The following is a 25,816-nucleotide window of genomic DNA, read 5'->3' on the forward strand; positions in this document are numbered from 1 at the left end:
GCAGGCTGAGATGGATGGAGTCTTCTTTCTTTCTTTATCTGGTTAGAGTTAGTTTGGCTCTGGCATAATTTTTAAGATTACCTAAAAATATCACTCCAGTGGGAATGATTTATCAAAGCATGCACTGCAGACTCTGGCTGTAACACAAGGACCAGAAGGATAATATATTGTAATAAAACCAATGTAAGGGTATAGACTATTGTTTCCAGCAGGGGCTGAGAAGATACAGACAGCAATTGCACTTGAAATTACTACTAAAGTGATCGGAAACTCTAAGTAAATCTCCAAAGGGAGTACATTCTTGGACATTACACTGACAACAGCTGAATGTAACCAGTAGTTAGCGGAAGTTCGTAAGGACTGTTCAACTTTAGTCACCACAAGAACTGGGCTGCAGCTTTAGGACCACACTCCTCATCGACATAACAGTATATGACAGACTAAGTATACTTCTGGATCTAAACTCTCTGTGGTAATGGACCCTACAACTACTTTGTCTGCCCTAGGCCTTTGGGGAATGCAGGTGAAATAGTTGAGTTCCTAAAATGACATTTCCCCATCTGACAGCTCTTCCTAGTCTTTGGGAAAGTAGGGCAGGAAAACTCAAAGTCCACGAAGTTTCCATTTACCTGATCTGAATCATTGACTGTAATCTTCAATCCCCTCAAGATTTCACCCTCTGGGGGATGCTCGTACATGGTCAGTTCAAACCTGTTCTGGGGACCATTTTCTCCATAGAAGGTTGGTGGATGGTTATTGAGGTCGACCACCCGTATAGTCACCGTGGCAAAAGCGTACACCGAGATGTCAGCTTCCTGACTGACTTCGGATGCCTGTAGCAGACAGGAGAGAGAGAAGAATGATGAGGGTATACTCTTTCCTCAGTTCCATGTTCAGGTATTGTTCTGCATGTACAAATCACCCTAACACACTAGCTTGTGTGAAGATTCACAGCTTTATATTTGTCTAGAAATCTCAGTCCATTTCACACTGAAGTTTATGATGATTAGAAGATTATGGTAATAAACCAGTCCCAATAAAGCCCCAGTGAAAAAACTCTCCTCCTCATTTTGTGAGCTTAGTAACTCACCCCAGGTGAAAACAGTTCTCTAAAGACAGATAATCTAATAGAGGCAAGATAATTGCTTGCCTAAAGTTTTGACAGAATAGAAAAGGAAGACAATCTTTAAATTTGCTGTGGTACCACATGTAGTTGATTTTCACATTGCTGCAAGGACTGCAGCCTTGAAAACTCCGTGAGAAAAACTGTACTTGCAGTATTCAGGCAAATATTTGAACAAGAAAAATGACACGCCTTTTTTTTTTTTTTTGAGATTTAGTTCCTGATTTACAATTCTGCTTTGCTGTCTAGACGAGCTTAATTTAGACTGGATATAGTTTGGAGAGACAAGCAAACCTAGCTGTCATTTTTCTGAACTGAAAGATCAAATCTCTCTGGGTTTCAACAATTCCAACATGCAGCCTGATTCACTGGATTGAACCTAAGACGTTTCTTCTGTCAGGACAGAAACTCCAGCTGGTGTTTTGGTAACAAAACAGCTCTCTCTAACATGCTTTTTTGCTCAAAGGGCTCAAAACCAAAGGCACCAGACTGCTAAATTTCTCTGAAGATGCTAGTCTGGTAAATGAAGTGCCTGTCACTACCTACGCTGGGTAATACAACACCCTTTTGGTTCCTCAGACAGATTTTGTAGCCTGCACGAGCTCTGGGGTCGCCACAGATATAACTAGGAGATCAGAAAAGCTTGCAAGAGCTTAACTAATCCTGTATCTGGGAAGCACTAGAAGACTGCAGCAAACCAGAGAGATTAGGGGAAGAAATGGTGCCAGAGTTTAACTCAGACAACGGGAACTCTATGATCTCCCATGTTCAGCAAGCTGCTTGAGCCCACTAGCAAGCAAGTGCCCTTGGAGATGCTACACTGGTTCTGGCAGTGTGCAAGGCATCAGAGCTGCCTTGAGACAATATTGTCCTTACCATGACAAACTCTTGTCTTTGTAATATGTTTTTGCTGAAGAAAACTGATATAGTCTTCACAATTTAACTCTACAGTTTTAAACTCTTGGTCTTTAGAAACCGCTTCAAATAATGCAGCCTGTCACACTGATACTAGCTCATCAAGGTGTTAGCATGAATTTGTATGTGGCTGATCAATGCTTCAGGAGTGGATACTGATATGACATTGCATGATCTACCCCAGTCCTATTACTAATCATAGATTTGACAGTTACCTATCTCATCACATAGAGATTGCAAGACATTAATTCCCAGTTTAGCAATAAAATCTGAAAACACAGAGAACAGTTATCTACATACTGTAAAGGACGTGGATTTCTCTAGACTCAGAGATAAAATTAGGACAAGATGACTTCACTTGAAAGAAGTAATTTGAGACACTAAATATCCCAAGCAACAAAAGCAGTTTGTTCTGTTTTATACTATCTGGCACTCTGCTCAAATATAGGAGGTAGTTTCTAAAACAAGTAGAGTCAGCTATAAATTGAGCTGTTTTAGAAAATCATGCCTACTCATGGCATTTAAGACCAATGGTCTTCAAGAGGCCACAGAACATACCTGAACTTTTAGTTCGTACACTTCTTTCTTGAGCTGATTTGGGCTTTTAATAACAGAAATGGCTCCAGTTGTGTTGCCGATTTCGAATGAACCTTCACTTCCTGCAATAAAACCAAGATGCTCTAGTTACATGCCACACTTCCTTTTTCTGAACAAGCATGAGCAATCAACCATACACTTCATCAAGCACATCTTTGTCCATATGCGGATCCGTATCTATTAGATCTGAAGCCAAATTTCAAAAATGAAGCATTGCTATGCCTGGGCACAGTGAGATGAAAACACAGATGAGGGCCAAAAGGGTTTCCTCCCCTAGGAACGGCTTAGTAGAGCTCTGCCCCTATGGGCAGCTGCCCTCACTTTCCTCTTCCTACCCTGGTCAGGTTCCCTTCAAGCCTCAGCAAGCAGACATGCAAATTTGGTATTCATTTCTATTATGCTGTCTTCTTTTTATGCTGGTTTAGACAAAAATAGACATTCCTCATTTTAATTAGCAAATGCATAATTAAGTCTCTGAGAAACAAGAACATTTCTCTGACTAATATCAGCTAAGGTGAGAAGCCTGACAATATGTCTGAAAAACGTAGTCACTCCTTCTGCAGAGAGCATCTCCGGAGAAGCATCTTCTGGCCTTAGAAATTCAGTTGTTAAAAAACTCTCAGCCTCTTGCAAGGCTGTCCTGAGCAAAGAGGGGTTTTGGAGGATCTGGGGTGAAACCCAGGCATTTTGCCCCGAGGCAGAGTCTGACACAGGCAGGACAGGGCTGCAGGCTGACTTTGCTACCGCCGACCTAACTCCCATTGATCTGAACAGAAGATCAGTTACAGGGCCGCAGACCCTTGAGACCTGGTCGATTTGTGCTGTAGCAAACGCCAGCTCGCAGAGAGGCAGCGGTGTCTCACCACAGTGTCTGCAGCCACCTCACCATCACGGCCAAAGCTCAGGGGCCCTGCCCTGCTCTGCCAGGGGGCTATGGGCACCCCTGGCTGCTAGCTCACGTACAGTATTGGCCACAGCCAACGCTTTGTGGCAGAGCCTACCATTGAAAGGAGAAGAGAGGAAAACCCTTACAAGGAAGGAGATCAAGCCTTCAGAAATAAAGGATGATGACCTGAAAGCCCAGTCATTTTTCTTTTTCTCTAACTCAATTCCAATGCTGACTTTTAAACCATTTGATAGAATCCCGTTTTGCTAATACCTGCAATAACCGCAACTTCATTAAAGTACACTAGACACAACATTGAACAGATATTGACTCATACAATGGTCAATTATTAAGATACATTGGCCTGGAAAGTACATCCTGACTGAGAAGAAGCTTAAGTCAATAGTGGTTTCAAGCCACCGTACTTCATGTTATTGTCTAGTTATCACAGGGAAATTGGTAACTCAGAGTATGTAGCTTTATGTGTGTTCCTTCATACAGCGTGTTCAGAGAACTGGAGTATTTTCTAAAATTATCCTACACTCCCTGGATAAAAAATGCTTATGAAGAATAAATAATTTCCCATTTGCTGTTAGTATTTTCTTGCCCTTTGACAACCTAGCCTGCAGGTACTGGAATAATGGCTTCTCATGACTAATGCCAGGGTTTGAAGTGCAGGGGCAGAAACCTATTGTAATCTTTTGTTCTCGATACATTTCTTCAACTTTCTATGCACTAAAAGCATATTCCCTTCCCCTCTTTTCCATTTCATGCTAAAAAAATCCTGTGTTAATGTGCATGAGGAAAGCCTGCTCTCCATTAAGTCGTATTTTGTGCTATTTGTCTGTCATCTCCTTCCATCTTCTATCTTTTCCACTCTTTCCTAATCACTTACCTTTTTTATCCCATAGCACCTTTTTGGTCCTCCTCTATTTTCTTTGGAAATCTAGTATCTTTCCTCATTAATCCTATTTCCCTTTGACATTTTCCCTGGTTCACCTGCCTTTGCTTATTCTCCTTACTCAATTTCTCCCTTGTCTAGTATATTTTCATCCCAATTACTTTGTTTTTACTCTTCATTCTCCACCTTTCTTTTTACCTTTTCTAATTTTCCATCTATTCTCTTCTGCAACCTTTTTTTTCTCAATGTTCCCACCTTCCTTTTACCCACTTCTATCTATTCCCTTGCATTGAGGAGAAGGAACCTCAGCATGGATCCCATGCCACATCAAGGCAAAACCTCAAATGCAACCGTCTCTGTCTTCTCTAGACCTTGCTATTTAGATCACATAACACAATGAAGAAATTACTGCATAGCTCTGCAACTACACCTCAGATTTCTCTTATGAAATTTTGGGATCTCTCACACCTGGGAGCTGGGGTTCCCAGTTGCCATGAGGTCTTGTTTTGGAGGAAGAGAGAACCAAACAAAACTAAATTTGTAGCTTGGGGTTTAGTTCAGCTAAGATGCTGACTTCGCCAGCTAATGAATCATCAATTCAGCTAAGTCTCACATTTACGCTATTGAAAGACATGCAACAGACTCAGAATAGCTGATGAAAAGCATTAATCTTCTGATAACATTTACTTTCTTCCAGTGCAGTGTACAGCCAGTGTCTCTTCACTGGTAAATAAAATTTCTTCCAAGAAATCAGAGCTTTGACCGTTTAGCCACTTTAATCACAGTATTAATGAAAATATCCCTCTAAATACCATGTCTGGGTTTCCCAATGCATTCTCTTGCCTCCCAGATTAAATGATAGAGGTGCTCAGTAGCAGTGAATGCATCTCTGTTTACGCTTCGTGAAATGACAAGCAGGCTACTGATGCCTAACAAATCAGCAACATTAACAACTCCAAGCGTAGTTCTGTGAAGCAGATACTAAAACTCAGTGAATCGTATCTTGGCTGTTCTCTGGTAGACAGGGCCCTGGAGTTGTTTGAGGTACCTGACATTATTTCATGAGATTTTGTCTCAGCTTTATTAAACTCTAGCATATCCCATTCTAATTCAATGTCAGATCTAGTTTCGACTGCCCTTCAGATTTCAGACGAGACAGGTCTACTCACCGTTCACGATGCAGTAATGAATACTGTTAGGCTTTCCTCTGTCTCCGTCAAGAGCAACAACAGTAAGGACCTCAGAGCCCTGGGGAGAAATGGGAAATCACAGTCTGTGGGCTCAGATCAAAGAGTGGTGAAATTGCAACTGTGTATTAATAAACCGAACTTCTGTTAAGTCTTTCTGCAGTGAGGTGTAGGAGGGAGAGTGGGTAATTTTGCTTGTGCTCTATGGGGAACACAGCAAGGGCCATTGACTCCCACCCAGAAAAAAATCAGTGCTTGGCTTTGCAGAGCAGGAGCTGAATGCTACTCCTCGGACCAACTCTGTGTTGGTCCTCCATCGATAGTTTTACTTGTTCCCGCACTACCTCCACGCAAGTTGTTCCCGTTGCACCTCCATGCAAGGTGGGGACGCCCCTGCTGCTGCTCATTCCCTGCGGACCCCGCTGTGCCGCCTGCCCTCGCCAGCCTGCTGCCAGTGCCGTGCCGCTGCCTGCACCGACGGCAGAGCGACCTGCTGCCGTGCCTGGGCAACCTGCTGCCGTGCCTGGGCAACCTGCTGCCGTGCCTGGGCAACCTGCTGCCGTGCCTGGGCCTCCGCTGCCCCAGGGGGGCCAGGGCTTGGCACAGCCTCAGGGCATGCTGTGCGCCTGCCAAGGGACCGGTGCCGGTGCACCCAGTGCTCGGCCCCCTCCTCCTTTTTTCCAACTCAGCTTTGGGTGAGGACCGGCAGGAGCACTGCGCTGCTCCCCACATGGCAGTGACGGCGGCGTGGGTGTGAAATGGCTGCATACCCCACGTGGCCAAGGGTGCCTCTGCCGCAGGGGCAGAAGCCGTGGCCAGGGACGCCTACCTTGAGCCACAGACTTCGACAGAGGATTTGGAGTAACCAAACTGAGGCCCGAGGGTCAGTTTGGGTCAGTACCAAGACACCCTCTGGTAGCTGCTGCGTAGGCTCCCGGTGTTGCTGCATGCCCCGTGGCTACACGGTGTGCCGAGACACAGGCAGCTGCTGAGGAGTCATCAGTTCATTTTGGTCCTGCCTAATTAAGTTCAGACAGGCAGCAAAAGAAAGCAGAGATCACAAAGCAACTTGGCCCAGGGAACATTTAGGGCATGAAATTGTGATGAAAATTATGGTGATTTAACTGTCCTTAAACCTTCACTGTCTTTCTGTGCAAGTAACGTGGCCGTGGGCCATACGTATAGAACTTGTGTACTGGAGACCATTTGCTTGTGTGACTACTCCTATCAACTCAGAGGGATGATGACTGTCAGCATTAAAATGTGCACCCAAGTGGCAATGAGCTGTGCGATTTAGGCCTCTGAACTAGAGTGGTACTGTTTGGGGCTGCAAAAACAAAGAATGTTGAAGTAACTGTCAGTTAATCACAAATGGCAACAAGGAACGTTTTCATGACAACCCTTGAGTGAATTTTTCAAACAAGAGTGAGGTTCTGTAAGAGCAACTGGAAATACAGAACTGTATTTATTATCATTTATGCTGGAAGCTGCAATAAATTCTGCCTACTGGGCAAAACGCAGTGCAGTCCCTTTGAAGGTGACAGAGTACTTGTAAATCCTGACAACTCCACCAAGGAGAAAAGAAGCAAGTTTACAAAATTAACACCAAACGTGTAAGCAACACTAAAATCAGCTAGTGCGTCTCTCTCTGGGGAGTTCATTCTAATAGCAAAACCCACAGTGGGAAGGACGAATTCGTGCTTCCATCATTACAATATCATAATGGTGTAAGTTATGAGCTTAGGCTGGATGTAATTAACATTTATTGCCTCCCATTTCCATAGTAAACACTAACTCCTGCGTGCACCTGATAGTTATTTCAAGATCTATATGTAACTATGCAGAATAAATCAATATACATAATAGCATTCATTTCAAACATCTGCAAAGTACACAAGCATTACTTCTCCACCCTGCCGAAATGTAACAGCCTAAGCACTGAATTGCAATATACAGTCATGCAAGGGCTGCATTGGAGTTCTGGACAGAAAGTAAAGACACAATCTTTCCTGAAAGTCAAGGGAAGATCAGGTGAACAGTGTGCAATCACACTGCCAAAGAGATCAATAGTCTAGGGTTGGGCAATGTCATGAGGAGATACCATTTCTTGTCCTACATATGAAGAAAATGTTAATTAAATCTTATGTATCGGGGGAAAGCGGATCTATACACAGTATCATGCCACTGTTTAGATATAGAGAAAATTCATTAGTCTGCAGCTGCAAGAATAATACGTGGCTGAAAGCATCACGGTGGATATAATAAAGTAATTTGCTAAGCTGTGTGCTCCCTTTTAAGTGAATCTGCCATTAGGCGTTTCTGAGGTGATGGCACAGCCAGAAGCCTGGTGTTACTCCTTGGACTCTGTGTGTGTCTGTGATACATACAAAGTGGTATATTCAGCAGCAGACACATGCTGACAGATGCAGTGTCCCCACGTGTACGTGGTGTAACGCCCCTGCTTGCTTGATAATCTGGTGGGTTTTAGGCCTGGAGGACTTCCTGGCCCATTCTGCCTATCTAGCCATCACTGAGCAGAAAGTACCCTGCATTTTGGGGATATCAGGATTGCTTCTCCCTAGGTGATGTCCCTGGGACAGCACAAAGAGTCTAGAGCATTTGGGCATAAATTCTCCCCACACCTTGCACAACCAGCTCTTGGTACCAGACTGTTCAGCTAGAAAATAAAAGCACCGTGAGACCACACAGCACACAAAGGCTTCTAGCATGATGAGTTCAGGTGAGGTAACTGGCAACCCGCTTAAGCCTTCAGCCAAGTGCCTCTGCAGGTCTCAGCTACAGAAGAACTCTTAGTCACTGCCTGGGCTTAGACCAATGTAGATGGGCAGAATCCTTTCTGACTTGAACGACAGCAACAGGAAGCCTTGCATGGCAAATTTGCAATGGATGTAAATAAGAACAAGTCTGAGATTTGGTCAGCTCATTTCACCTAGGGGTCAAATCAGAGTTTAGGTCCCAGTTTCCAATAAAGCCTGTGCTAGAAACCATAGGGCTATCTTTACTGAGATATGAAAGGTTGCACTTGTTCTCCTACAGGTAAACCCCAGCACTTACTGCGAGTGTATCCTCATAGACATATCCATAGTAGGGAGTCCCGATGAACATGGGAGGAGTGTCTTGAACATCCTCCACATTGACAGTAACTGTTGTTGTGGCTGAAAACACTTTGTTGTCTCCCCTGAGCTTCCCACCACCATCCTAGAAGAGAAGTCATCATCAGATCCCTCTGCTAAAACATGTCTGCAAATCAGCTTATGGCATTGCATGCACCTCATGAGCCTTCAGAAGCACAGTCCCAGAAATCCCTTCTCTCTCTCAACGCACAGATTAATCTCTGCTGCCCTATTCCCTTCTCTTTTCCATTTGTCCTGCTCCCTCTCGGATTAGGAAGACAGCTTGCAGTGTCTCAGAAGTAATTTCTTATCTTAAAAGTGGTCGCGCCAATATACGTAGTCATACATGACCTTTTATCAACAACACGGGGGACAGGGAATTCAGGTTTTTTTCAGGGAAAAAAGAATGCTTGAAACTGATGCAAAAATTTAGCGACTAAGGTCTACAGCTTTTCATCCCACACATAGTCTTGTCAAAAACACAAGACAATGCACAGTAGCAAGGTAGCACATTTCTAGGGGGAAATTAAACAGTGCACATGATCGAAATCTCCTAGGGACTCTTACGTGATAAAGTGAAAGCACGGAGGAGCTGTGCAGCCAAGAACTGTTAGATAGCCACAGTGTATAAACAGTCTCTGGGGACTTGTCTACAATCAACTCTGTGCTACTGATACAGCAGAGCCAATCAGAAAGATGACTCGCAATTTTAGAAGCTTTTAACACCCTCAGAGCACCGGCTGGAGGTCAGTAGTCATGCTGGTGTATGAGTGTGAATTGTTCAGCACGTCTGCTGTACCAATTCTAAAAATTCCATTTTTTGGAAAAGATATGCTCATCTTTTTCCTCCTTACTGCCCCAAAGGCAGCATTTAAGCCAAATTTGTTACTTCTCCTCAAATGAACCCCGGCTAAATAAATACATAAAAAGATCCGTACGTTTTTCATAAAACATGAGAAACTCAAAGTCCCCATAAGTAACAGCAAAATCATCCCCTTTCCACCCATGCGAGTCTGTGTGACAGGTCCCCACAGGATCCTGAGCGACTTTACTTCAGAATCCATAAACTTTTAATGCCTAATGTATCCCCAGCCGTGCCACAGGCGCAGCACTGCTGAGAATGACGGTGGCAAGAAGGGATGTGCAGCAATATTTGCAGGATTTGAATAAGCTCCTGCCACAAGGCAGCAGAGAACCGAAAGAACGAAACGTGCACAGATATTTCCAGAAAAGAAGTCGGTCACTTGTGCTGCACCGGGTCCAGCTGTGCCCTGTGCCGTACTGTGGCTAACGACTGCAACCCGCACCGCCTGCCTGCCCGGGCTTTGCCCTTGTTGCGGTGGAGCCATGCCCTGGGCAGCACGAGGGAGCCCTGAGCACCTGCACCGGCCCAAGGGCTGATGCTTCTGGAAGCTGGGGCTGCAAACGCCAGCCCTTCCCTTCTAGGGGACTCTCAAAATGCACAGGTGACTTTCTGCCGTGGGGCTCGCTATCCTGGCACTGGGGCCCGAGCAAAAGTGGGAAACCCACTCCCCAATGCCTCCAGATGTTGTTCAGCAGCAGACACCAGTCACCTTTCCTCCCCCACTTTTCCGTGTTACCCCCCACACCTCCAGTTTTTACAGAGGGAGTGACTCTGCCGCCTCAATGTTATGCTTCATGTTTCAGCACTCCTTTAAGTCACACTTGTATTTGAACTGATCGGTCCTACCCAAATGCAACCCCCCACCTCCTCTAGTTTCAGATAAAAGCTTTATACTTTGGCTACGACGATGACAAAATGTGTTCTTGATTTCTCATAGTCCAGGGTGACCCCTGTTTTGATGCGCAGGACACCACTGTGCCGGTCTATTGTAAACTTATTAGCATGGATGTTCTAGAAGAAAAGAAAAGAAGAAACAGCGAGAGATCACAGGTATGGAAATAAAATTGCCGTAGGGATTAATCTTTTATTTCATCTGCTAAGGGAAAAGACTAGAATAATGATACAGTTTGGGTGAATAATGTATTTGATGAATTTCACCTCTGTGTGTTCATGAACAATTCATGAACCAACCACGAGTCTCTCATTATTCAGAATAAATCAGTTACCTGCAATGTAGATTTTTTTTATCTTTGAGTATTTCATTGTGAAATCTTTGGTGAACACAGTTCATTGCATGGAAGGAGGTAGGGAGCCTTAGCAGAAAAAAAGATGAGGGCAAAAGGAAGAAAAAAGAAGGTGTTATCCCTCAGTGTTTCAAAGTTCTACTGGCTTAAAAAAAAGCAGGAAGTTTGCATGCATAGATTGTTGTCAACAGAGTGGTGTTTTGGTGATTTTTGTGATATACAAATAATAGCTAAAAGACATCTGATTTCCAAAAAGGGCTAAAAATGTCTCCCTCCATTCTTCTGGACTGGAGGGACCTATAAACACACTTCCATTTGGGCATCCATATACAATGGCCACTGTCGGATAATCTTGGCCTTTTCACTAGACATCACCACCTGACTACATCAGACTTTCGGAGAGGTTTTTTTCTGTGCAACTTGAGAATTCCCAGAGACTGTGCCAAAAGACATGGCAACATTTTTTCAACAAATACACAGATTTTTGCCACACAGATATATCAACTAGACATAGAAGTCTGAAATTGCTGTTCCTTGGCTTCACAGGCTACCAGCTTAGTGGAAAAACCCTGTGCAAAATTGCATCCTGCACATACTATATTTTAAAAGGATCATAATTCATGAAATCAAAACTAAATTCCGACAAGGCACTCAAGGTGTTCTTTCAGAGTATGCCCAAACTCTTAACAGGATTAGCTTTAGTGCTGTGTAAATACCTTCCAACTTGTTTCCATATCCATATTTGTATCCAAAGTAAATATTGCAACAAATTGGCTTTGGTTTTTGTTTTTTTTTCTGTTGCCTCTTGAATAAGGGGAACTGCAACTAATCTGGACAAAGCTGCTTGTGGGAAGAAGGAATCTGAAGGATATAATGCAAAAAGTTGCCATTTTGGCATGCAGAAGGTCTGTAATACAGAAATTCAGCTTTAAATACGGAGCTCTTTCTGTTCTTCACCAGCGGGAAATAACTGAAAGGCTGGTTTCAAGCAGGAACAGCTTTGTCAGTGAGAAGACTTAGTACCTCATATTTCACACCATGATCCAGGTCTCAGTTATGTACCAGCCTGCTACACCAAAGTGCACATTCAGGTTTCCAGCGCATTTTGCTTTCTAAAGAAATCTATTTCATGCTTTAGAAATCCCATATGCATACAAGATTACAAGTTAGATTTGCTCTCCCTGTCACTCCAAAGAAGAGGCTAATAAGAGCCCTGCCACGAGGAGTCCTGCTGGCAAACATAGGAGTGACAGTGGCAACTCCATCTCCTCCTCCTGCCTGCTGGAGTGCACTTGGCTGCTTGCAACTTGACAATATCCATTTTGTCAATGCTTGTTTTCTTGTGCATGGTACGAAATTGGTCCTATAGACACTAGTAGCAGGCTCACTCCTCAAAATCTTTTTTTAACCTGATTTCTGAGATCTCAGTAAATGAAAGATGATTTTTGAAGGTACGGGTAATACTTTACCTGCAAGAAGTAGGTGATACTTCCTCCAGAACCTGTATCTTTGTCCACTGCCTCAGTCTTAAAGATACTGCTGCCAGAGGGAGCGTTCTGTGACCAGAAAGAGTTACCAGTCACACAAAGTGGAAAACCAGGTGAGTTAGAAGAAATGAAAAATGAGCATGCAAGGAGGCAGAAAAAGAGAATGATAGTAGAAAGAATATAAATGCACCGAGGGAACCAAAGAGCAAAATAAAAGAGGGAAGAGATTAAAAATGAAGGAAACTGGAGAAGAACAAGAAGGAAAAAAACACTTTTTGGAATAAAAATGACAGAAAATCTCAGCTAAGACAGAGCGCGTCCTATTCCCGCTGAAGTCAATTCTAAAAACTCCCGATGACTCGCATCTTGGAGCTTACCCACAAAATAGCACACCTTAACTACCTACAGACTTATTCCCTAAGTTTGCAGTGAATATTAAATATCTACCCAAACCCTAAAACAAAAGAATGGAAGTTAGTCCTGCACATCCTGTTATTTTACTGAAAACATACTAGCTTCTCTTTACATCCTTTTGAAATATACTTCCAGTATGCAAAGGAAATTCACCAACCTCTGGGACTTGGACTATGTAAGGTGTATTGATAAACTCCGGGCTCTCATCATTAGCATCCGTTACAAGGATCCTGACTTTTTCAGAAACCTGGAGTAGAATATGAAGAATATATTATGACTCAAGCTGATTTTCAACATGTACCTGTTCGTTTGCCAACTAAGGTGCAGTTAAAGGCAATGAAAAATTATGTTATAATAGAATATCTTTGCACTACCAAAACTGAGCACATAAAAGAAAATACAGAAAATCCCATAATACAGAAGCATTTGCTCTGTGAGGAACACCTAGATATCTCCAAACTAAACAAGGAGTCTCAGAGTACTTTATAAATTACAGATTTGGGCTGATTTTCAAAAGTCTTTCTTCTTCTTTATGGCATTCAAGATACCATGATGTATTTTATGAGAATATATAAGCTGGTACCTGACAGCCAAGAGCATTCATTAATGCCGCATTTGATATCATGATACTAGGTTAACAGCATGCATAATTTGGATGTACAAATACATGCTACCAATATGTAACAATCCATCTTGAACAAATTGTGTGTTCTCTTTCTAAAAATACAGAAGCAAACATATTTGACCAATGAAACCTCCTGGCTGTTTGCAAGTGGACATGTGGATGTGATCCTATTATTTCCTATTTACAGAGGTTGCCAAGGCAGTTGTGCCTGTAGGAGGCTGGGACCTCCCAAATTTTTGTTGTAGTAATCTCTATTAATTTGTTTGAGATGAGGAAGAGCTCTAGAGTTATCCAGTCTTGTGCATAGTAAGAGGGTCCCACTTTTGTGGCATCTCTAGTGATGAAGCCCATGTCCTCTTATTGGCAGAGTAATATCCTGGCTGTGACAGCATCTGTCCGTAAACTGAAAATGCCAAGGGAATTTGTAGAACTAGGACTGGATGCTTGTGCAATGCCTCAGATAAGTCCTTAATGATTAGATGTGATCAAAGCTTTATTCAGCAGCAGATGAGAAAACCCCCACCACCTTAGCCTAAGCAAATCTTCTTAACATCATGCTAGAGAAACATTGTGGGGGTGGAGAGACAGTCAGCTCTTGGGTGTCCAACACTAGTTCCTATAATGTCATGTATTTCTCCAAAAAGCCTCCAGATCTTTCTTAGGTATGAATCCTACTGAGCTGACAGTGAAACTTCATAGGAAGCTGCTGTAATTCTGCAGGCCACTAAGCCAGTCTTTCAGCTCACACTACATTGTAATTATTCTCAAATAACTGAGCAAAGAGCTGGAGTGAGACTTGAGTTACTGGGACTTCAGTGGCTCTTGAAACAGGAGGTGAGATTCTAATGAGGTTATGTTTTCTGATAAAATGAGATAGTCCCTGTAAGGTAGTTTGATAGGAGGAGGTACGTGGGGACAGACAGTTTGACAAGCTACGTGACAATTGAATACTTACTGTACTCAGGCCGTCTGAAATACTGACAATAACTTCAATCTCATCTTCCTTCTGTAAACCAAGAAAATTCATTTTTTAGAGATATGGTGTTTGCCTTGATTGGAAAAGGGACTGCAGATTTAAACGTGTCTCAGCAGGCAGATGAAAGTAACAACTAATACCACAAAGCAACCAGAGCAGAGGCTAGGAAGCCCCCTCAGAGTCTCCAGCTGTGGGGCTCCTTGGAGTTTCTGTGGCTACTGTCAAGAGATGGTTGGTCTGGGAATCCCTGTTGTCCTGTAAAGTGTTACTGAAAATCAGTCATCTTTTTCAAGAAACACTCCCTGAAAAGGCACAATTGGTTCACAATTCTTCTGTTTCAGTATACAGTATTTTGAAGGGTTTTATAAGTACTGCGCACCCTTCCCTGCGAAGGAGACATGAAGGGTTCAATGCCTGTGTTCCCAGAGTAAGGATGCCTTCAGGCTACTATTGCTGGGAACATCTTCAACCCACATGGTTACATGGGCTAAAGAGCTATGATATAACTAAAGAAGTGTCCTGGAACATTGCTTACACAAATCTCTACTTCCTCCTAATGACAGGAGCGTCCCCTGTCTGAGGATTTGAGGACTGTAACTGCCCCTTCGCTCTTGAATGGGGTGTGTGTAGGGGAAGATAGGAATAAAGAGTAAACTTCTCTTTTGGCAAAAGCTGGACAGACAGCTGCTGAAAAATTTTATAGCAGTGTCAGTGGCACAAGTCAACTGGAAAACAATGTGATGGGTGAAGTATGATGTCTCAGAATTGCAATTACACATTTCAGGGGCAAATAAGTTGATATTGTCGTGCAAAGCCACAGATCAAATTAAACTGAAGGAAATTCCATGAACACACAGAGTGGTGCCATTTCACTGTACCTCTCTGTCAAGCTCCTCAATCAACGTAACATTTCCAAGGTTCTTGTCAACAGAAAAGTAGCGTCTTGATCCAGCTTCATAGGCCAGGCCGTACGACACGGGATCTCCTTCTGGATCAGTTCCATTCAGAGTGTACACATGGGTACCTGAAAAATTGGCATTCAACAACATTTCCCTGTGGTTACTTCAATCAGTGATTATTTCACCGGTCTGTTCCTTAGGAACTTAGCTACCCTGCAGCAGGCAAAGCTTTTGTGAATCAAACCCACTTACTGGGAAATGTGGATAAGCAGACAGTTCAATAGTCCTGATTGCCACTTTTTAGCCTACTTGTTAAACCGAGTTTGCCAGTCCTGGTTTCTCTCATTTCAGGCCCTTTCCTGTGCAACTGCACCTAGATTGACACCGTTCACGTCATAGTGTTCACAGAGATGACAAGCTCTTGACTAACTTTCAGCCCAGGCGAGTCAGAAGCGATGCTGTTGTATGACGGGGTGACAATCTCAGCAGTACAAAAGGCCCTCGCACACCTCTGCTCTGTGGGAACAACAAAACTGCAAACTAGCAGGCAGAGGATCTGGCAACCAAAGGCAGAGCTCCCACAGGACTGGACCCAGGCTCTGAAGCTCATGAGATGCGGGGACATTTGCAGACTTTTCCACTTTTGGAACTAATAGATGCAAGTCATCTTTCCCACTTCACTCCCCCTCATTAGCTCCCTCTCGTTAAATTCTCTACTTGACACACCCACTCATGCTTATACCAATGAATAAATTCTCCAACTGATCAACGTATTTCTTTCACAAGCTGGGGAAAGAGAGATTGTTATTTCTATTTTTAAGCATTGGAGAAGTTGGTGCCAGTTTTTCCAGTAAACTGACTTTGTTTATCAGAAGCGATACTTCCTGGGGGAGTTACAACACCCACGTTTTCAAAACAAGGTGATGGTTTATCAGTGTTATTTTTTTAACTTACATGTCGGTCATTCTACTGTGCATTAATATCTTAATCCAAATAACTTCAAGCACTTACAAATATCAGTTAACTGAGCCTGAAATATAAAAGACTGCTGTTGCTTCCTTCCAATCCACTGTGCCTTGTGTAAGTTACCCGAGATATTCAAGTTGCAGAGGTTTGGAACATAAACTCTGCTTTACATCTAACAAAGTTCTTTGCACTGGAAATACTGTAGCCAAGCGACTCACTTGTTAGTAGGGAGTTTTGCTTGTGCATGGATACAAAGATATGATGGAAGGATCCCTGCTAAGAAAGTTAGCATAAAGTGAAGGAAGAGCACTGTTAAAGGGAACTCAGAAGACTCCAGTTTTAAACTCCTGTGGCCCTGAGATTGAGAGCTTTTTAATTCTTTACTCAAAAGTTGTAATCTTTTTCTCATATCCTCTCTGCAGTGGCAATGCAGTTTTTAACACTGACCAGATCCATAAGCTTCTGTTTAACTCCAGAGCTTTGGTTGAGGTCACAGCACTGACAGGTCAGCTTCTCGAAAGTTTCCTCACTTCTGCAATGCAACCTTTCACTCCTCATGCAAAATTTGAAGCAAACAGGTTAGTGGGCTTAATGGACATGCAACTTCCAGGCATCAGCAGTGATATTCAGAAAACATGGCTGTCTTCTTTGCATAGCAAGAGATTATGCCAAACCATGTGGGATCTGTGCTCACTTATGAGTAAACTCTCTTATGATAATTACCAGGGCAATATTTGGGCAACTTTGTACAGAAAAATGTTCACATTGCAAAAACCAATGGGCCCACAGGAGCACGAACAACAGACCCTGTTATGAGCTGGCTCAGCCAGCCAGCAAGTAGTCAAGATTTACAAAACAGGTTCACAAAACTACAAAACACTTTCCACATTTTTCTTGGACTTTTCCACAAAACAGAGTAGAAAATAACAACACATCTGTAACTGAGATCCCCCCAAATTATTAGGGAAAGACAACGAGCAGTATGATGAGACGCTTCTCTGATTGAACAACTGAACTGCATAAGTACAATGAAATGCAAGGAGAGGAATAAACTGGGGCCGATATAAAATAGTGTCCTGAAAGGACACCTGCCTCCTGATATAGCTGTCTACATAAGACCCCGAAATTTCAAGACTGTTGAAGACTCTGCAGCACCAGCACTGACTGCATTTATTCTTGTTTTTCAAAAGCTTTGTCTTAATATCACAGCTGGGGCCAAATGGAGAATTCAGGTGTCAGTTGTCAGCACTTCACCGACATCATTATGAATACAGTGCTTTTCTTCAGCCTTCTTCGGTCATTAGAAGTTTTTACTTCTTAGTTGCTTTTCTGCCCTTCTTCACTTTTCCTGTCCCTTCCACTTGATGTACCGCTGGCTGTCCTGCCTGTACCTAGCTCATGCCCATGTCTGCAGCAGTCGCTGAGCAGCGCTGCCTGTGCAGTGGAAGAACGGGACGGACACCACAACCCACGTCTGGGGTCTCCCGGAGCCTGCAGGCGACAACCCGGCACAAGGTCTAGTGCTGTGACTGGGGCTGCCCTGAACTACCAACGCTGGTACTACCCGAACTGCAAACCACTCCTCTGGGATCGCAGGGCATGTGCTAGGGAAGAACACACTGTGAAAGCTTAGGTGAATATATTTGAACTTGGGCTTGTTCTTCCAATCTCACAATTTTCTCTCCTACCTTTTCTAGGAATTTTCTTATAAGGAAAACAGGATTTTTTTTGCTGCTAAATGTGAGAAGAAACATTGTTATTGGTACAGACTGAGACTACTGAGGTTTCTGAGCAAGTAATGAAGGACGTCATTGATCTTTACACTGGACTGTTTGCTTCCTAGCTAAAGCTGATACTTCATTTTTCATGATACAGGACACTTGTGTGCCTTTGAAATTGGATTGTGGATCAAAATTCCTTTTCTAGTTCATTATAATTCCTAATTTTTTCTGAATTGTAATTTCACTGCACAGTACTTTCCATATCATTAACACCCCTGGGAACACTTCTCAGCACAGTGTTAATGCCAATTAAAAATCTCCTCTCAGTGTGCTTCCTCCACTTGCTGAAAAGGAAATAAATTAAAAAACCAGCTAAGATCTTATCAGTGAGTACCAAGTAAACAGCCTCTCCCTGTCAGAAAGACAAGAGAACAGAAGAGTCTTTACCCAGGGATATGGCAAATGCCATGGAAGAGCCCCAGTCAGAAGAGCTGGATGCTCCGAGTACCTAGGGGATGGCACAGCAGGCTGGGACGGGCAAGTCCCGGGGACACGCACGCTGCTGTCTGCCACAGCTCTGTCCCAGGAGCCGTGCCAGGCTTTCGCTGTGTTAAAAGTCATTTCCTCTTCACTCCTGCCACTGAGGCTGAATGGCTGTCCCATGATGCCATTGCTCCATTTTACTTCATTTCTGACTTAAATTTATTCACGGCCAGCCTCTGTGCATTTTGCCCTCTCGCTGAAGACACGCTCTCCCTCTCTACTGCGTGACACCCGGCAATCAAATGCTCCCTGCCAAGTTAAACAAGCCAAGCACGTTTTGGACTCGTGCTCGGTCCCCCTGTTGTCCTTTGCCACCACAGCTGACATCTGTTCACAAGATGCTGAGCGGGACACCCACGGCCATGCTCCCAGGACAGGACACCTCTCTTCCCAATGTCACAGCAAATACCATCCCGCCCAGGGTTACGCGCCTGCTCTCCACCTGTCTCAGCCAAAGGCCCGTTCCCCCACCAGGAAAGGTGACGGACAGTTCACGCAAAGCCTACAGGCAGCCGGTTTACACTCCAAGCTCACGCCAAGCAAAGGGGAGCTCAGGCTCCTGGAGGCCGTGGACCACACGCCGAGACTACCTCAAAACCGGCTCCTTTCCCGTTCGCTCCCAGCTCAGCTACCGCTCCTTCCCGAGCACTCCCAGGCGACTCCGGCTCCCTCCCCGCACCCTGGCAGGCTGCGCTGGCTGACAAAGCGGAGGCACGGCCAGGATCGGCAGCCCAAAAGCCACGGCTGCCACAGCAGCAGCCGAAACGGGCCCCGCAGCTGCAAGCCCCCACGGCGGGGACAAGGGGGCACGGCGGCGAGCGCCCAGCACGGGCCCCAAAACACCACCCCACAGACAGCAGCTATGCGTCCCTGCGGCACCCACAGCAACCAACTCCAAGGAGAAGCCGCCTGAGAGCAATCTTCTGCTGTATCTGCAGTTTCTGTTAGAAGAACAAAAACAAAAGCCAAGGGTGTACGTAACACCTGCGAGTCCGCAGTGCACCTCTGAGCAGTGCTCTGCTTTGCAGGGGGGCTCCGTTTTGTGCGGTGTTAGCTCTGCCGCGGTGATGTGGAAGGCAGGCTGTGTTTAACAGTTTTGTGCTGGTAGCTCCTAGCTTTCCAAGGGGGGAGGTTTTAGTTTCTGCAAAAAGTTGAATATTTTTGCACCTTCAAAAACTTAGGCTTTTTGGAGTCATCCAAACGTGAGGTCTTGGTGGGTCTCTGCATTTCAAGACACAGCTTGGGCTAAATTGTCCTCGTCTCTGTCCTTTCTAGTCAGAAAGGAATTATCATTTAAAAAAGAAGCGTGTTTAGTCTTTCACTCTGATATTTTTTGTGACAAGGAGGGCTGGAAATAAACTGTGGGCAGAAAAAAATTCCTTGTGGGTTCAGCTACTATGTCTGATGAAATACAGAATCACACACAGAGAGATGGCCGAGTGCCGGGGTGGGATCGCTGGGCGTTGAAGGAAGGACCAGGAAACACATTGGCAGGGACTCTCACCAGTTTGGGGAGCATCAGTTGGATCAGGGTGACAGAAACAGGGAAGGAGTGATGGGTACCAGAGGGGACAAGAGGGGTCTCCCCAGCCAGCTGTGAATGATGGGAAGAAATGTGACCAGGAGCGCGTGGGAACAACAGGGGAAGCTTTAAGGATGGAGGGACCTGGAGTGGTCAGTCAGCCAGTGGTAGGGAGCTGGCAGCTGTAGCTTGGATCAAAGAATTGCCACTGCAAACTGGCTTTTAATGGGGTGGAGTGCATACTTGGGGGCATGGGGACAAACAGAAAGGAAAAACGCAAGGATGAGAGGCGTGCAAAGATCTCCAGAGCACCGACGATGCTTGGGCTTTGAGAGAGTAATGAACTTAGGCCTTCTGAGTATGGGCTTCAATCCCTTGCTCTGCAGCTGTTCTCAGTCCCACCGTGTCCCCACTATGAGGGCTTACAGGGATTAATGAGGTAAGATGAAACAAACAACCTGAAATAGCATCCCACACATGCCTTAAGACCTTGATTAGGAGCACACGTACATTTCGTATGTACACAAGCAACTCTTTGCAAAGAGCTAATCACCCACCTGGCCTGCCAAACAGCCACACAAACTGCAACTGTTATTTCAGTTCATAACTTTCCTCATTCTTCTTAAATCTGGCACTGGAGGGGGCTGCTGCTCTGGCCCTTCTTACCTAAAGGGGTCTCTGCAGCAATAAATGGGATCTGGGAATCTGCAGACTGTCAAGCTTTCACACAGCAATAGTATTTGCTGGTTTTATGATAACTTATGTTGCAATATATATAACTTGGTAGATCACAACTATCTGTACGTAAGCAAAATTGCACAGGGGAAATGAAGGTCAAGTTAAGGATGATATGAGCACGATAATGTGATTTTCTTGAATTTGGTGCATTCATGCAGCTGCGGCACTGCAGTTTCTCTTTCTACAGTCACATAGAGAATCCATTGCCTCCCTTCAGTGCTCAAAAATGTTGCATGTCCCTTGCCTATGGATGCCTGGGAATATAACTAACACACACCACTTTGCCAACTGCTTGTAATCTCAGCAGGGCCAAAGGCTGTAAAATTCCTGGAGGTTTATTAAAGCTGCTGTCCACGGCGTTCCTCAGATCAGACACTGGCTGCTGCCAAGAAAAGCATCCTGTCTATGACTCCAAATTTTATGTAAGCACAGGGAAAACCTAAGGGCTACCTGCCCATTTTGCAGCACCTATGCCTGAGTGAAGCCATCCAGAATCAAACATATGGAAGTTTTAATTCCTCTGTTTTGTCACTGATGATCCTGCTCAAACTGAAAGACGACTGCTGCACTGTGGATGCTTGGGACTGCACATGGACATGGGAGACCAGATTCCTTCTCCTTCTTCTGGAGGAGATCAGGGCAGAGGGATGAAGAGTAATAACCTCTTCTGCAGTGCAAGACCTGCCACTGGGGCCACAGAAAAGGGCCAGCCTGGTAGTCATTTAGCGTGGGCAGCGTGAGCCCTCACTGAGCTCTGGCATGAAGCTCTGACTGTGGGCTGATGTGAACACTGGTCCTCCCACCCTGCACAAAGCTGAATGCACACCCAGCACTGCAGCACCGAAGCACCAACGTCATTCGTGCCCCCCGAGGGGAGTCCTCCCCGAGGAGTGGCTGTGCTGATGTGGGCAGTGGGTAGCAGCAGCAGTTCGCATTGAGTAAACCCCAAGCAGCCACGTCCCAAGGGAACTTCCGAAAGTGGTTTCAGAAGAGAGGACCCTGCAGTACTCACAGCTTTTAGTCAAAGTGCTCTGGGAATTAGCCCAAAGAAGCACTGGCAGCTGTGTGGCAAAGCTATCACATTTAGACTTCTCAAAAGTAAGGTTTTATCTCTCTTTCTCAAGGGTTTCTCTAGGCCCTTTGCAAAAGCCTAAACTCAACACTTCCTAACCTGTCACCTCAGATAAATGCTTTTGGTGGCACCTTTGGAGCTTAAGCCAGAAGCTGCTTCACTCTTGTCTTTTAAAGCACATTTATACAGCAAATTAGAAGTACATGCCAGCCAATGTAAACCCATTCTGGATGAAGCCAGCAGGCATGAGGCACAGCAGCACTGAAGACAGAGCAGCTTGAGCTTTATCACTGCTGCAACCAAAGCATAAACTCTCCAGGGACCTCTATGTAGTCTGGTTGCTAGTGTTACGAAAGCACATGCAAAAGCCCATCACATATTTGTCATTATTCTTACTCAGGCTAGTTACAAGAACGCTAACACGGGGTCTGATCCCTCACACTGCTGGTTTGCTGTCGAGGCACGCATACTCTCCTTTTTTGCCTGCCTGGAGCCCCAGATCAGATGCACTGGGACCCAGCCCTGAAAAATTACTGCTGTACTTTGCTGCTGCAGGGAGTGCTGTCATCTGAGAGACCGTGTGGTGCTGCGGTCCTGATAGGAAGGACATTTTTGACTGTGTTGCGGCTCTGTGCCATCTTTAGTTCCCCATGCCCACGCAGGTGGCTGGAGGCTCCCAGCAGTGGCAGGGAGAGGCTGATGCTCGGTAAATGTCTGTGAGCTGGCACCACACCAGGGGATGGGAGTTGTGCTGCTTGCGGTTTGACTGGTGGAGTTGGCAAACACCACCCCAGGCAAACTGAGCTGGGGTCCTGTTTTGTGGCTATCTGGCATTACAAGCCTTATCTGCACCATTAGACAAGTGATTCCACTGGCTAACCTTACTCCAGTAATCAGCAGAGCCATGTGGATCGCCAAGGCTGAGCAAGTGTGGTTTCCACGTGAATCTGGGCAGAAGTACAGCAAAACCTGCAGCTCCTTGGTCTGCCTCTGGCTTTTGCAGGTGCCACTACATTACTGCAAGTCTGCCACTACATTACTGCAAGTCTGTCACTACATTGGCCTTCAGCTGAGGTTTTCACATAAGCTTGACCAAGCTTATAGGAAATCCCTGGTGCATCATAAGCAAGCTCTTTTTAAGTTCATCGGCTAGATACGTCACTTCTACGCTATGTGCCACCTTCTCCCCCTCCTCTTCTCTGGCTGAGCAGGCAAAGGAGAAGTCACTGCTTCCCAGTCACCCCTCTCCCCACCCTCTAGCAGGCCCGGTGTGGATCTTGGCTGGCATTAACACCATTGGGCCATGAATGGAGACTTTGAGCAAACCCCAGGCAGCTGCTTTCCAAAGCAGTGGCTGACCCTGCTCATGTTTAGGAAGGCAAAGGTGGCAGCGTCAGCCTTCCAGGGGAGGCTGTGCCCTCTGGATCCTTCCCTCATCCTTGCCTCCCCCAGCTGCCTAAGCCCTGGGAGGGGAGGGTTTGGGGAGCACCCCTCTGCGCAGCCATGAGCCTCTCCTCTTTGCACGAGGCAGCTAATAAGTGCTGGTGCTCTGGCACCCAAGCTGCAATAGCTAAATACTGCTCTGATTTAGCCTGTAAAAGCTACAGACAAACAGGAGCAAATCCTAAACAAAACCTCAGCGCAATGTTTGAAGAAAAGGTGGTGTTCATCACTGTAATATACTTTACATAACATTTTTTAAATGTTAGGAAATTATTCTCCCCCCGTGAAAAATACTGATTGTAAATCACCTTTTTGTTCTTATTTAATTTTTCTTAATGCAAATACAGTTAAAAGAAGCATAGACACACCTTAAAATGATGAAAGCTGAAAAATGTATCAATTTTTGAATTTTCAATAAACCAAAACTAAACCTTTTTAAAAAACATCAGTTATTTAGACAAAGCAATTTTCACTCCAAGTAGAAACATTTTCTACCATTTGTACCGTAAACATGAAAAATGCGATAACTGTTTAAAGAAAATCATGCCTCTGTTACTTTTCAATGTACAGCTTGCTTTTACCAGGACTGTTAAAATTACCAGCAGCTAGACTTCTCATAAGCATTTACAGAATTGGTAAGAAGTCCCTTACCACCATGAATTTATTTCTGATCCCAAAAGTCTGTGCTCTGATGCTGTGAATAGATTGGTGGACCAAGGAAAGGGGAGCTAAAATTCATGTTTTAAATTACAGCTACAATTCAAACATGTCATTTTAAATTGAGGCCAATTAAAAGCTTGAGAGAAAAACATGCAAGACCACAGTATATAACAGCAACCTACAACAAAATGTATGTTGTTAATCAAAAGAGCAAGCAGCTCCAGTTTCACAATTTAAACATGTTAATTTTAATACTGACCAACAGGTGTGTCCTCCGAAAGGCTGAGGAGTGCCATGTTCCCGTTTGTGCTTCTGGCTCCATTATCAAAGAAATAGGGGGCATAATTTGCCTGAACTGCAATTAAAACAAAACAGAAGCCACAGAAAAGCATTTTGTAGGTGGCAGTTATTTGGCTTTGTTACCTGACTCCAGTAAACATGAGCTGTTTTGGGAATACTATGAGTGCGTAACATACCCAGTTGCTGCAATGGACTTTCAGAACTATATCTGGATCTATATGTCTGTACAGGTATTTTTAATAAAATTACCTCTAAGTGACACTGTGCCAGTATTCACACAGCAGCAGAGAAAGAGGGTATATGGAAAAAACCCCAAACCAACAGAAACAAAGCAAGTAGCAGGATCTCTCTAAAAAATCTCAATCAGTTCCAGACAGCTTCATTGCAAAATTAACCTTTTCAGCTTGCAATGACTGTACTCCCCTATTCTACACATGCATATCTGAAACTTTCCCAGTGTCTCGGTACCTTACCCAGTATTCTAAGCACATTCTGTTTTAAAACTATTCCTACTGCATGAGCAACTAGCCATAATTAAATAGTTACTTACTTGCTGCCAGACAACAGCAAACAAAGTTAAAAAAAAACAAGAAACAACAAATTAGTTGTCATTCTACCGACTGACTGTTAGAGATTCAAAATAGCCCATCTGAAACAAAACTCCAAATATATAAACACAGAGGGTAACATTTGCACAGGGATCAGTTGCCAAGGAAAATATTTCAGGAGAACGTTACCACATCAGTAAGGATTACTACAGGATTTAAGGTTATGCTTGTATCCTCCTGTATTTTTACTTAACAAAGTGATTATTGTACTCACCCAGGCAAACGTGCACCAAACTGAGAAATAAGGAGGGGGTGGAATGCCTTACATGCTTCATCCCACTGAAGAAAGGGTCAATTTCTTCTCTGTTTCAAGGGCTTGTTGGTTTTTTTTCTCTCTGAAAGGTCCAGGAAAGTGTCCTTCAGACTGATGTAGTGGAGAAATGTGCAAGAGGCAGTAACAGATGCTAAGATGTTAAGCGGATGACACGTCTTAATTTCTGAAGAATTTAAAGAAGCTCCTTCCTACCACCTAATTAGACCAATTACTTTGCAGGGAGCTGTGGGACTAATTTCTGAGACAAGATTTGGAGGAATCAGTGTAACTGTCATAGGTTCTGCTGTTAGTACTGTATTTGTGCTGCCCAAACACACAAGTCAGAGAGAAGGTGAAGTAGAAAGTTGTTTTTTTTCTGAACTCTCTTTAATTCTATGAGCCAGTCCTCTATTTCTGAGAGCTATAAGAGGTTTCTCTTCATTTTAGCTTTAGCAATCTTGAGAAACTACAAAGGAAGAAAATCTAACGTGAGCAACAAACAGTAGATGTGGTCGTTACAGTTTTAAAGGAAACAATCACATTTATGACAGCGAAAAGTACACAAAATTGCATATTAAAAATGCAGAAGTCAAAATGTTCTTTTCATGAGCTGGCCTGATGGTTTAATTCTTAAACTGCATGAATTTCTGAAAGCATCTTTTACGTTCAGCAGATAATTTCTAACCAACATACTAAAAAGTGTGTTTAACCACCAACACATGGAAAAAAGTTAACAA

General features: G+C 44.2%; 1 protein-coding gene across 3 annotated transcripts in view; it reads right to left on the reverse strand.

Moving 5' to 3' along the window:
- The window catches only part of CDHR1 (cadherin related family member 1), a 49,517-nt gene extending 24,194 nt beyond the window's left edge, over window positions 1-25,323 (reverse strand). The window contains exons 1-11 of one of the 3 annotated variants that reach the window (XM_069796143.1): window positions 25,041-25,316; window positions 24,178-24,273; window positions 15,233-15,378; window positions 14,334-14,384; window positions 12,911-13,000; window positions 12,322-12,408; window positions 10,503-10,619; window positions 8,685-8,828; window positions 5,592-5,670; window positions 2,597-2,697; window positions 630-833 (exon numbers count right to left, since the gene is read on the reverse strand). In XM_069796143.1, the coding sequence (XP_069652244.1) occupies window positions 630-833; window positions 2,597-2,697; window positions 5,592-5,670; window positions 8,685-8,828; window positions 10,503-10,619; window positions 12,322-12,408; window positions 12,911-13,000; window positions 14,334-14,384; window positions 15,233-15,378; window positions 24,178-24,273; window positions 25,041-25,101 (1,176 nt within the window). In that variant the 5' untranslated portion in view covers window positions 25,102-25,316. Of the gene's footprint in view, window positions 1-629; window positions 834-2,596; window positions 2,698-5,591; window positions 5,671-8,684; window positions 8,829-10,502; window positions 10,620-12,321; window positions 12,409-12,910; window positions 13,001-14,333; window positions 14,385-15,232; window positions 15,379-24,177; window positions 24,274-25,040 lie in introns of all 3 variants that reach the window. The other 2 variants (XM_069796145.1, XM_069796144.1) reach the window with 2 other exon arrangements.
- Window positions 25,324-25,816: the final 493 nt, after the last annotated feature.

The sequence above is a fragment of the Haliaeetus albicilla genome, chromosome 11 (genome assembly GCF_947461875.1).
Source record: "Haliaeetus albicilla chromosome 11, bHalAlb1.1, whole genome shotgun sequence".
Taxonomy (NCBI): domain Eukaryota; kingdom Metazoa; phylum Chordata; class Aves; order Accipitriformes; family Accipitridae; genus Haliaeetus; species Haliaeetus albicilla.